At 47.5% G+C, this 13,711-nt stretch overlaps 1 protein-coding gene across 3 annotated transcripts in view; it reads right to left on the minus strand.

Annotated features, from left to right (window-relative positions):
- The window catches only part of LOC118376716 (contactin-1a-like), a 180,764-nt gene that overhangs the window by 47,838 nt on the left and 119,215 nt on the right, over nucleotides 1-13,711 (minus strand). For all 3 annotated transcript variants that reach the window (XM_052466325.1, XM_052466326.1, XM_052466327.1), the window contains exons 8-11: nucleotides 9,400-9,502; nucleotides 7,952-8,051; nucleotides 3,516-3,697; nucleotides 1,072-1,196 (exon numbers count right to left, since the gene is read on the minus strand). In XM_052466325.1, the coding sequence (XP_052322285.1) occupies nucleotides 1,072-1,196; nucleotides 3,516-3,697; nucleotides 7,952-8,051; nucleotides 9,400-9,502 (510 nt within the window). The remainder of the gene's footprint in view (nucleotides 1-1,071; nucleotides 1,197-3,515; nucleotides 3,698-7,951; nucleotides 8,052-9,399; nucleotides 9,503-13,711) is intronic.

Below are 13,711 nucleotides of genomic sequence, written 5' to 3' on the forward strand. Positions count from 1 at the left end.
AGTCTTAACACTGTGCCCTGTGTCCAGACAATTCAGACTCTGAGGAGTACCCCTGTCACAACTGTGCCATCCTGATGCTGGCTGCTGACCTTGGTAGAGAGGGTAGTGCTTTTCTATCTAAGGGACCTTGCTTTTCACACTACTGAGCCGAACCGAGCCGAGCAAAACCAAACTGGCCTGGTTATGCATTTATCATAGTTGCTGGAACACTATTGCCGGCTAACCCAAACCACACTTCATATAGTATTTTGTCTTCATATAGTATTTTGTCCTCATATAGTATTTTGTCTTCATATAGTATTTTGTCTTCATATAGTATTTTGTCAACATATAGTATTTTGTCAACATAGTATTTTGTCAACATACAGTATTTTGTCTTCATATGGTATTTTGTCAACATAGTATTTTGTCAACATAGTATTTTGTCAACATACAGTATTTTGTCAACATAGTATTTTGTCAACATAGTATTTTGTCAACATAACAGTATTTTGTCAACATATAGTATTTTGTCAACATATATTATTTTGTCAACATATAGTATTTTCCAGTACGGTTCCAAAAGCTATGGTGGGTGCTTAACCAGGCCAGCTCAGCACAGCTCTGCTCATCTCAGTCCAGCTCTGCTCAGCTCAGCTCTGTTCAGCTCAGTCCAACTCTGCTTGTCTCTGTTCAGCTCAGCCCAACTCTGCTCTGGTCGGCTCTGTTCAGCTCAGCCCAGCTCTGCTTGTCTCTGTTCAGCTCAGCCTAACTCTGCTCTGGTCGGCTCTGTTCAGCTCAGCCCAACTCTGCTTGTCTCTGTTCAGCTCAGCCCAACTCTGCTCTGGTCGGCTCTGTTCAGCTCAGCCCAACTCTGCTTGTCTCTGTTCAGCTCAGCCCAACTCTGCTTGTCTCTGTTCAGCTCAGCCCAACTCTGCTCTGGTCGGCTCTGTTCAGCTCAGCCCAGCTCTGCTTGTCTCTGTTCAGCTCAGCCTAACTCTGCTCTGCTCGGCTCTGTTCTGCTCAGCACAGCTCTGCTCAGCTATTTCAGCTCAGCCCAGCAGTGTTAAAAGGGTGTGTGAAAGGACTTACCGGGTAGCCGTTCTTGAGCCAGTGGACGTGGGGCTTGGGCTTACCGCTGGCCTCACAAGACATGGTGTAGTCACTGCTGATGTCCCGCTCTGTACTGCTGATGGACTCTGTCCACTCTGGGAAGGCTGGAATGGAGATGAGGAAAAGAGACAGTACAGTACGTGTACGAGGCCTGAGTCCTAACTTGAGATCACGTGTACGAGGCCTGAGTCCTAATTTGAGATCACGTGTACGAGGCCTGAGTCCTAACTTGAGATCACATGTACGAGGCCTGAGTCCTAATTTGAGATCACGTGTACGAGGCCTGAGTCCTAACTTGAGATCACGTGTACGAGGCCTGAGTCCTAATTTGAGATCACGAGTCCTAACTTGAGATCACGAGGCCTGAGTCCTAACTTGAGATCACGTGTACGAGGCCTGAGTCCTAACTTGAGATCACGTGTACGAGGCCTGAGTCCTAATCACGTTGAGATCACATGTACGAGGCCTGAGTCCTAACTTGAGATCACGTGTCCTAACTTGAGATCACGAGGCCTGAGATCCGTAAGGCCTGAGTCCTAACTTGAGATCACGTGTACGAGATCACGAGATCACGTACGAGGCCTGAGTCCTAACTTGAGATCACGTGTACGAGGCCTGAGTCCTAACTTGAGATCACGTGTACGAGGCCTGAGTCCTAACTTGAGATCACGTGTACGAGGCCTGAGTCCTAACTTGAGATCACGTGTACGAGGCCTGAGTCCTAACCTGAGTGAGATCACGTGTACGAGGCCTGAGTCCTAACTTGAGATCACGTGTACGAGGCCTGAGTCCTAACTTGAGATCACGTGTACGAGGCCTGAGTCCTAACTTGAGATCACGTGTACGAGGCCTGAGTCCTAACTTGAGATCACGTGTACGTGAGTCCTAACTTGAGATCACGAGGCCTGAGTCCTAACTTGAGATCACGTGGCCTGACGAGGCCTGAGTCCTAACTTGAGATCACGTGTACGAGGCCTGAGTCCTAACTTGAGATCACGTGTACGAGGCCTGAGTCCTAACTTGAGATCACGTGTGACGAGGCCTGAGTCCTAACTTGAGATCACGTGTACGAGGCCTGAGTCCTAACTTGAGATCACGTGTACGAGGCCTGAGTCCTAACTTGAGATCACGTGTAGTCCTAACTTGAGATCAGGCCTGAGTCCTAACTTGAGATCACGTGTACGAGGCCTGAGTCCTAACTTGAGATCACGTGTACGAGGCCTGAGTCCTAACTTGAGATCACGTGTACGAGGCCTGAGTCCTAACTTGAGATCACGTGTACGAGGCCTGAGTCCTAACTTGAGATCACGTGTACGAGGCCTGAGTCCTAACTTGAGATCACGTGTACGAGGCCTGAGTCCTAACTTGAGATCACGTGTACGAGGCCTGAGTCCTAACTTGAGATCACGTGTACGAGGCCTGAGTCCTAACTTGAGATCACGTGTACGAGGCCTGAGTCCTAACTTGAGATCACGTGTACGAGGCCTGAGTCCTAACTTGAGATCACGTGAGTCCTACGAGGCCTGAGTCCTAACTTGAGATCACGTGTACGAGGCCTGAGTCCTAACTTGAGATCACGTGTACGAGGCCTGAGTCCTAACTTGAGATCACGTGTACGAGGCCTGAGTCCTAACTTGAGATCACGTGTACGAGGCCTGAGTCCTAACTTGAGATCACGTGTACGAGGCCTGAGTCCTAACTTGAGATCTGATCACGTGTACGAGGCCTGAGTCCTAACTTGAGATCACGTGTACGAGGCCTGAGTCCTAACTTGAGATCACGTGTACGAGGCCTGAGTCCTAACTTGAGATCACGTGTACGAGGCCTGAGTCCTAACTTGAGATCACGTGTACGAGGCCTGAGTCCTAACTTGAGATCACGTGTACGAGGCCTGAGTCCTAACTTGAGATCACGTGTACGAGGCCTGAGTCCTAACTTGAGATCAGCGCACAACATCAATGCATGATACATGTGAAAATCTGAGTTAAGAGTGAATGACTCAAATTAGGACTAAGCCCTGAGAGAAGAGGTGTTTGCAAGTCAATGACTTGCAACTACAAAGCTGGGGAGTATATACTGTATTATAAACTGGGTGGTTCGTTTCATTGTGCTTAAGAACAGCCTTTAGCAGTGGCATATTGACCATAAACCACACCTCATCGGGCCTTATGCTTCATTTTAAATTCGATCCCTGAATGCTGATTGGCTGAAAGCCATTGTATATCAAACTGTATACCACAGGTATAACAAAACATTTCTTTTTCCTGCTCTAATTACACTGGTTAGCAGTTTATAATAGCAATAAGGCACCTCAGGGGGTTGCCAATATGCCACGTCTAAGGGCTTAGCCGTGGTATTTTGTCAATATACCACAACCCCTCTGGCCTTATTGCTTAATTAGTAGACTAGAGACAGGGCCCTACCTTCTACAGAGACCCGAGCCCGGTGCCAGTCCTTCCCTTTGGAGTTGAGGGCCTCACACTCGTACGTCCCCTCGTCCTCATACTGCACGTGGTACAGTTGGAGGTGGGCCCCTGCCATGCTGACTTCATGATTGGCCGGCAGCTCTCCGTCCATCTTCCTCCAGCGGATCTGAGGGATGGGGCTGTGGAGAGGGGAGGAGTTAAGACATACAGTATACTGTACCTTGCAAAAGTATTCATTCCCTTCAGCTTATTTCCTATTTTCTTGCATTACAACCTGTAATTTCATGTAATGGACATACACAAAATAGTTCAAATTGGTGAAGGTACTCTGGTCAGATGAGACTAGAATGTAGCTTTTTTGCCATCAAGGAAATTCTATGTCTGGCGCAAACCCAACATCTTGCTTCACCCCAAGAACACCATCCCCACAGTGAAGCATGGTGGTGGCAGCATCATGCTGTAGGGATGGATTTCATCTGCAGGGACTGGGAGACTGGTTAGATCTGAAGGAATGATGGATGGAGCTAAATACAGGGAAATTCTTAAGGGAAACCTGTTTCAGTTTTCTAGAGATTTGAGACTGGGACGGAGGTTCACCTTCCAGCAGGACAATGACCCTTAGCATACTGCTGAAGCAACACTCGAGTGGTTGAGGTTGAACATTTAAATGTCTTGGAATGACCTAGTCAAAGCCCAGATCTCAATTCAACTGAAAATATGTGGTATGACTTAAAGATTGCTGTACACCAGCAGAACACATCCAACTTGAAGGAGCTGGAGCAGTTTTGCCTTGAAGAATGGGCAATAATCTCAGTGACTAGATACACACCCCAAGAGACTTGCAGCTGTAAGTGCTGCAAAAGGTGTCTCTACAAAGTATTGACTTTGGGGGGGGGGGATATTTATACACGCTGAAGTTTTCCATTTTTTGTCTTACTTCTTGTTTGTTTCACAAAAAAATGTTTTTTTTAGCATCTTCAAAGTGGTAGGCATGTTGTGTTAATCAAATGATACAACCCCCCCAAAAAAATCTATTTTAATTCCAAGTTGTAAGGCAACAAAAAAATATTTACTAAATAAACAAAAGTACATGTAGGTAGTTGTAAAGGCACTATGCACAGACAATAAACAGCGAGTAGCAGCAGTGCAAAACCAAAGGGAGGGCAGGGGGGGTCAATGTAAATAGTCCTGGTGGCCATTTGATTAATTGTTCAGCAGTCTTATGGCTTGGGGGTAGAAGCTGTTAAGGAGCCGTTTTAGTACCTAGACCTGGTGCTCCGGTACCGCTTGCTGTGCGGTAGCAGAGGGAACAGTCTATGACTTGGGGGACTGGAATCTTTGACCATTTTTTGGGCTTTCCTCTGACATCGCTTAATATATAGAGTATCAGTCAGAAGTTTGGACACACCTACCCATTCCAGGGTTTTTCTTTATTTTTTACTATTTTCTACATGAAATAACCCATATGGAATCACGTAGTAACCAAAAAAAGTGTTAATCACAGTAGCCACACTTTGCCTTGATTTGCACCCTCTTCCCATTCTCTCAACCAGCTTCATGAGGTAGTCACCTGGAATGCATTTCAGTTAACAGTTGTGTGTTAATTTGTTGAATTTCTTTCCTTCCTTCCTAATGTGTTTGAACAATTGTGTTGTGACAAGGTAGGGGTGGTATTCAGTAGATAGCTCTATTTGGTAAAAGACCAAGTCCATATTATGACAAGAACAGCTCAAATAAGCAAAGAGCAGTGCAGTTGCAAAACCATCAAGCTCTATGATGAAACTGGCTCTCATGAGGGCCACCACAGTAATGGAAGACCCAGAGTTACCTCTGCTGCAGAGGATAAATGCATTAGAGTTACCAGCCTCAGAAATTGCAGCCCAAATAAATGCTTCACATAGTTCAAGTAACAATCACATGTCAACATCAACTGTTCAGAGGAGACTGTGTGAATCAGGCCTTCATGGTTGAATTGCTGCAAAGAAACCACAACTAATGGACACCAAAAAGTAGAAGAGACTTGCTTAGGCCAAGAAACACGATCAATGGACAACAGACCGGTGGAAATCTGTCCTTTGGTCTGATGAGTCAACATCTGAGATTTTTGGCTCCAACTGCTGTGGCTTTGTGAGACGCAGATTAGGTGAACGGATGATCTCACCATGTGTGGTTCCCAACGTGAAGCATGGAGGAGGAGGTGTGATGGTGTGGGGGTGCTTTGCTGGTGACACTGTCTGTGATATATATAGTATTCAAGGCACATTTAATCAGCATGGCTACCACTTCATTCTGCAGAAATACGCCATCCCATCTGCTTTTCGCTTAGTGGGACTATCATTTGTTTTTCAACAGGACAATGACCCAACACACCTCCAGGCTGTGTAAGGGCTATTTGACCAAGAAGGAGAGTGATGGGGTGCTGCATAAGATGACCTGGCCTCCACAATCACCAGACCTCAAACCAATTGAGATGGTTTGGGATGAGTTGGACCGTAGAGTGAAGGAAAAGCAGCAAACAAATGCTCAGGATATGTGAGAACTCCTTCAAGACTCCTTCAAGACTGGGGCTCCCGAGTGGCGCAGCGGTCTAAGGCATCACTACAGACATCCTGGTGCGAATCCAGGCAGTATCACAACTGGCCGTGATTGGGAGTACCATAGGGCGATGCACAATTGGCCCAGCGTCATCTGGGTTTGGCCGGTGAAAGCCGTCATTGTAAATAATAATTTGTTCTTTACTGACTTGCCTAGTTAAATAAAGGTTAAAAAAAGGTTTTAAAGACTGTTGGAAAAGCATTCCTCATGAAGCTGGTTGAGAGAATGCCAAGAGTGTGCAAAGCTGTCATCAAGGCAAAGGGTAGCTACTTTGAAAAAAAAAAATAATGTTTTGGTTATTACATTATTCTATATGTTATTTCATAGTTTTGATGTCTTCACTATTATTCTACAATGTATAAATAGTACAAATAAAGATAAAACCTTGAATGAGTAGGTGTGTCCAAACTTTTGACATATACTGTAGGTCCTGGATGGCTGGAAGCTTGGTCGCAGTGATGTACTGGGCCTACAGAGGGTACACGCTACCCTCTGTAGCGCATTATGGTCGGATGCTGAGCAGTTGCCATACCAGGCAGTGATGCAACCAGCACCAGCTGGTGCAGCTGTAGAACCTTTTGAGGATCTGGGGACCCATGACAAATCTTTTCAGTCTCCTGAGGGGGAAAAGATGTTGTCATAATCTCTTCACGACTGTCTTGGTGTGTTTGGACCTGTTGGTGATGTAGACACCAAGGAACTTGAAATTCTCAACCCGCTCCACTCCAGCCTCGATGTGGATGGGGGAATGTTCGGCCGTCCTTTCCCTGTAATCCATGATAATCTTCTTTGTCTTGCTCACATTGAGGGAGACGTTCTTGTTCTGCCACACACAGCCAGGTCTCTAACCTCCTCCTTATAGGCTGTCTCATCGTTGTCGGTGATCAGGCCTACCACTGTTGTGTCATCAGCAAATGTAATGATGGTGTTGGAGTCGTGCTTGGCCATGCAGTCGTGGGTGAACAGGGAGTACAGGAGGGGACTAAGCACGCAACCCTGAGGGGCCCCTGTGTTGAGGATCAGTGTAGCAGATGTGTTGTTACCCACCCTTACTACCTGGAGGTAGCCCGTCAGGAATTCCAGGATACAATCGCAGAGAGATATTTAGTCCCAGGATCCTTAGCTTAGTGATGAGCTTTGTGGGCACTATGGTGTTGAATGCTGAGCTGTAGTCAATGAACAACATTCTCACATAGGCGTTCCTTTTGTCCAGGTGGGAAAAGGGCAGTGTGAAGTGCGATAGAGATTGCGTCATCTGTGGATCTGTTGGGGCGGTATGCGAATTGGAGTGTGTCTAGGGTTTCCGGGATGATGGTGTTGATGTGAGCCATGACCAGCCTTTCAAAGCACTTCATGACTACCGACGTGAGTGCTACGGAGCGGTAGTCATTTAGCCAGGTTACCTTCCCTTTCTTGGGCACAGGGACTATGGTGGTCTGCTTGAAACATGTGGGTATTACAGACTCAGTCAAGGAAAGATTGAAAATAACAGTGAAGACATTTGGTCCGCGCATGCTCTGAGTACACGTCATGGTAATCCGTCTGGCCCCCGCGGCCAATTGATTGTTGACCTGTTTAAAGGTCTTGCTCACATTGGCTACGGAGAGCGTGATCACACAGTCATCTGGAACAGCTGGTGTTCTCATGCATGCTTCAGTGTTGCTTGCCTCGAAGCGAGCATAAAAGGCATTTAGCTCGTCTGGTAGACTCACGTCACTGGGCAGCTCGCGGCTGGGTTTCCCTTTGTAGTCTGTAATAGTTTGCATACACAATATCATTGATTCTCTGTCTACTTCAAAATGTAGTTCTAACAATGCACTGGTTATATCGAGACTTACTTTCCCAGGGCGAAGCATTCCAGTGTGATGTTCTGGCCCACCAGTGCAAAGGTGTCTGGGAACTTGACTTTAATATCAGCAGGGTACTTCCTTATTGGGCCTGATTGGTGGAGAAACAGGAAATAGAAACAAGTGGACGTGAGTCACCTGTTTATTCATAGCACAAATTAGACCAGCAGCAATACATTAGTTCACTCTGTGTGGTGACAAGGTGATGCATTTGGTTGGAGGCACTTCATTGTAAATGGGTGCGTTGCATCTCTCTCTCTCACACACACACACACACACACACACACACACACACACACACACATACATACATACATACATACATACATACATACATACATACATACATACATACATACATACATACACACACACACACACATACACATACACACACACACACACACACACACACACACACACACACACACACACACACACACACACACACACACACACACACATACAAATGCTTCCAGCTCAGTTTGCCCTTCCTGATGAGTTGTAACAGTGCAGTGCTAGATATGGGCCACGACACAGCCAGAGGCCCCTATTATAGTGTGGTGATGTAGACATGGTAAAACATATGCATGACAGAGCATAGAGCTCCTGAAGTGTTGTTGAGTAAACTACTGTTCTCAACTACAACACAACATGCTAGACTGATCCCTATACTGTTTGTGCTCTATCCAACTCCTTGGGTAATTCCCATACCTAACATCACATGACCTCCAGGTGAACTCCAGGTGAACTCTAGGATTCTCTTAATCTTTTTCTCTTGTCAAGATTTGTCCATATTCAGACAAACATACAACAAAAGGCTCTCTCTCTCCCCACACTTCAGCTGTGGTCTCTGTCTCCAGAGATGGAGTCCGCTCGACTAACCCTACCTCTCTTATCCCTGAGATTCATCCTCTCTTAGGTTCATGTGTGGTTATCTGGTCTTAAGATGGACCAACTCTTTGGACCAACTCTGTCCTAAGCAAAACGAAGCAAACTACAGACAGTAGGTAATTGTGTGACGACTAAAACTTAGATAGTGATCAAGGTGATAAGTTGTAGAGTGATGCTGAATAATGGGTGGACTATCTTTACTGATTCCTATTTTTTAATAGGTAACAAAACCAGCTTCTAATGTTCAGCCAGGGGGACAAAAGGTATGTGCAGACTGGTGGATGTTGTGGTATTCATTACGCTACAGGTTTCTATCTCAACGTAGAGGAAAACAGAAACTAACGTTCTGCCAGGGGGACCAAAGGTATGTGCAGACTGGTGGATGTTGTGGTATTCATTACGCTACAGGTTTCTATCTCAACGTAGAGGAAAACAGAAACTAACGGTCTGCCAGGGGAACAAAAGGTATGTGCAGACTGGTGGATGTTGTGGTATTCATTACACTACAGGTTTCTATCTCAACGTAGAGGAAAACAGAAACTAACGTTCAGCCAGGGGGACGAGGGGGATGAACTTGCTGAAGACGCTCTTGGCGATGGAGGCACTGGAGACGAAGCAGGAGTAGTTTCCGCTGTCAGACGAGTCCACCTGGTGACAGACATCAACAATTCATGAAAAACACAACGAATGCACTATATAGGGCAGTGGTTCCCAAACGTTGTTATAGTCCCGTACCCCTTCAAACATTCAACCTCCAGCTGCGTACCCCTCTAGCACCAGGGTCAGCTGTTCCCCTCTAGCACCAGGGTCAGCACACTCTCAAATGTTGATTTTTGCCATCATTGTAAGCCTGCCACACACACATACTATACAATACATGTATTAATTTCAGTTATTCTCACAACCCGGCTCGTGGGAAGTGACAAAGAGCTCTAGTAGGACCAGGACAGAAATAATAATATAATAATAAATCAATAATTGTGCTCTTTATTTAGCCATCTTACATATAAAACTGTATTTGTTCATAAAGAATTGTGAATAACTCACCACAGGTTAATGAGAAGAGTGTGCTTGAAAGGATGCACATAACTCTGCGGTGTTGGGTCTGTGCCTGTATTTAGTTTTCATGCTTCCCCGTCCCATCCAGGGGGATGGGACGGGGAAGAGGACAGCAGGACAGGGGGATGGGACGGTGAGGGCCAGGAATCCACTCTCACATAGGTACGTGGTTGCAAAGGGCATCAGTGTCTTCACAGCATGATTTTCCAAGGCAAGAAACTGAGCGCAGTGGCTTCTGATTAAATTCAATTTTCACAGAACCTCTTGTTGTAACTTCGATGAGGCTCTCTTGTTCAGATATCAGTAAGTGGACTGGAGGCAGGGCATGAGAGGGATAACGAATCCAGTTGTTTGATTGGTCCATTTCGGGAAAGTAACCGCGTAATTGCGCACCCAGCTCACTCAGGTGCTTCGCTATATCACATTTGACATTGTCCGTAAGCTTGAGTTCATTGGCACACAAAAAATCATACAATGATGGAAAGACCTGTGTGTTCTCCTTGTTAATGCAGACAGAAAAGAGCTCCAACTTCTTAATCATAGCCTCAATTTTGTCCCGCACATTGAATATAGTTGCGGAAAGTCCCTGTAATCCTAGATTCAGATTTTTGGGGGGAGAAAAAAACATCACCCAGACAGGCCAGTTGTGTGAGAAATTCGTCATAATGCAATCGGTCAGACTAGTGAAAATGATGGTCAGTAAAGACAACTTTGAGCTCTTCTCTCAATTTAAAAAAACGTGTCAATACCTTGATAACCACCGCACTTCTGTATGTTGTAAAAGCATTACATGGTAGCTTCCCATATCATTGCATAATGCAGAAAATACACGAGAGTTCAAGGCCCTTGCTTTCACAAAGTAAACCATTTTCACAGTTGTGTCCAAAACGTCTTTCTGGCTGTCAGGCATTCCTTTGGCAGCAAGAGCCTCTCTGTGGATGCTGCAGTGTACCAAAGTGGCGTCGGGAGCAACTGCTTGCACGAGAATTACCACTCCACTATGTCTCCCTGTCATGGCTTTTGCACCTTCAGTATAGATAACAGCACATCTTGACCACCAAAGTCCATTTGATGTCACAAAGCTGTCCAGTACTTTAAAAAATATCCTCTCATGTTGTCCTGGTTTACAGTGGTTTGCAGAAGAGGATGTCTTCCTTAATTGACCCCCCATAAATGTAACGGACCTATACCAGGAGCTGTGCCAGGCCCGCCACATCTGTTGACTCATCCAGATGTAACAGACATATACCAGGAGCTGTGCTAGGCCCGCCACATCTGTTGACTCATCCAGCTGTAACGCATAGAATTCCCTGGCTAGTATGCAAAGCAGTAATTGTCTCAAAACTTCTCCTGCCATGTCACTGATGGTCAAACAGTGTTCTTTGATGAAGAAGATGCAGTGCCTTGTCTGTATAGTTTTTTTGGCCATATCCGCGGCAGCAGGAAGAATGAAGTCCTCCACAATAGTATGGGACTTGCCTGTCCTAGCCACTCGGTAGCTCACCATACAAGATGCTTCTAGCCCCTTCTTATTAATGATATCTGTTGTTTTTACACATGTCTTACTACTCAAAAGTAGTCTTTATGTCACGACTTCCGCCAAAGTCGGTTCCTCTCCTTGTTCGGGCGGCTTTCGGTGGTCGACGTCACCGGCCTTCTCGCCACCGCCAATCCACTTTTCATTGTGGAGGTGGACGCGTCCGAGGCTGGGATAGGAGCCGTGCTCTCTCAGCGCTCGGGCACGCCACCAAAGCTCCACCCCTGTGCTTTCTTTTTGAAGAAGCTCAGCCCGGCGGAGCGAAACTATGATGTGGGGGGCTGGGAGCTGTTCGCTGTTGTCAAGGCTCTGAAGGCGTGGAGACATTGGCTTGAGGGGGCTAAACACCCTTTTCTCATCTGGACTGACCACCGCAATCTGGAGTACATCTGTCAGGAGACTGAACCCTCGCCAGGCAAGGTGGGCCATATTCTGTACCCGTTTTGTTTTCACTCTGTCCTATAGACGAGGTTCCCAGAACGCTGAGGCAGATGCGCTGTTCCGGATGTATGCCACAGAGGAGCGGTCCATGGATCACACTCCCATACCTCCCAGCCTCTTGTCTGGTGGCAGCGGTGGTGTGGGAGCTGGACGCGGACATTGAGCGTGCGTTACGCAGAGACCCCACTCCCCCCCAGTGTCCAGCTGGGCGCCTGTACTTTCCGTCTGCTGTCCGCGACCGTTTGATCTATTGGGCCCACACGTCACCCTCATCTGGTCATCCTGGCATCGGGCGGATGGTGTGTTGCCTTAGTGGGAAGTACTGGTGGTCCACCATGGCCAAAGACAAGGGAGTTTATGTTTCCTCCTGCTCAGTGTGCGCCCAGTGCAAGGCCACTAGGCACCTGCCCAGAGGGAAGCTACAACCGCTACCCGTTTCACAACGGCCGTGGTCGCACCTGTCGGTGGACTTCCTGATGCATCTGCCTCCCTCACAGGGCAACACCACGATCCTGGTCGTTGTGGATCGGTTTTCTAAGTCCTGCCGTCTCCTCCCTTTGTCCGGTCTCCCTACGGCTCTACAGACTGCGGAGGCCATGTTCACTCATGTCTTCCGGCACTGCAGGGTGCCTGAGGACATAGTCTCTGATCGGGATCCCCAGTTCACGTCCAGGGTCTGGAGAGCGTTCATGGAACATCTGGGGGTCAGCCTCATCTCAAGTTTTCACCCTGAGAGTAACGGGCAGGTGGAGAGAGTCAACCAGGATGTGGGTAGGTTTCTGCGGTCATATTGCCAGGACCGGCCAGGGGAGTGGGCGGCGTTCATCCCCTGGGCAGCGATGGCCCCCTGGGCAGAGATCCGCCACTCCTCCACTAGCCTCTCGCACCAGGGGACCGGGTCTGGCTCTCGACCCGAAACCTGCCTCTGAAACCTGCCGGAAGTTGGGTATGCGGTTTGTGGGGCCATTCAAAGTCCTGAGGAGACTGAATGAGGTATGCTACAGGTTACAGCTTCCCCCAGATTATCATATTAATCCCTTGTTCCATGTGTCTCTCCTCAGGCCAGTGGTGGCTGGTACACTCCAGAAAGCTGAGATGTGCTCCCCCCTCTGGACATCGAGGGGGCCCCGGCGTATGCTGTTCGAGCTATCCTGGACTCAAGGCGTCGGGCAAGGCGCCTTCAGTACCTCGTGGAATGGGAGGGGTGCGGTCCGGAGGAGAGATGCTGGGTGCCGGTGGAGGACGTCTTGGACCCTTCATGGCTGCGGGAGTTCCATCGTCTCATCCGGATCGCCCTGCGCCTCGTCCTCCGGGTCGTCCCCGAGGTCAGTGTCGGCGCGCTGCTGGAGCCGCCGTCAAGGGGGGGGTACTGTCACGACTTCCACCGAAGTCGGTCCCTCTCCTTGTTCGGGCGACGATCGGAGATGGACCTCACAGGCCTTCTAGCCACCGCCAATCCACTTCTCATTTTCCATTTGTTTCATCTTTGTTTTACCCACCTGATTTTATTTTTTCATTATTTAACCCTCTGTTCCCCCAAGGTTTTTTGGGGGGGTGATTGTTTGTTGTATTTTCAGTCTGTCATGGTGTGCGTGTATTTGTTACTTTGTATATTGGACATTTTGAGTAAAAGTATGTTGATTACTCATATCTGGTGTCCTGCGCCTGACTCTCTACACCAGCTACACATAGGACCCATTACACTTTAACCTCACTCAAAAACTCCTGTGGCTTATTTTTCAAATTGTCATGTTTCGTTTCTGAATGTCAGCGCAAGAGTGAAGGTTTCCCGCAAGAGAGTAATGGTTAATGTGATTGGA

Source organism: Oncorhynchus keta, chromosome 17 (assembly GCF_023373465.1).
Source record: "Oncorhynchus keta strain PuntledgeMale-10-30-2019 chromosome 17, Oket_V2, whole genome shotgun sequence".
Classification (NCBI taxonomy): domain Eukaryota; kingdom Metazoa; phylum Chordata; class Actinopteri; order Salmoniformes; family Salmonidae; genus Oncorhynchus; species Oncorhynchus keta.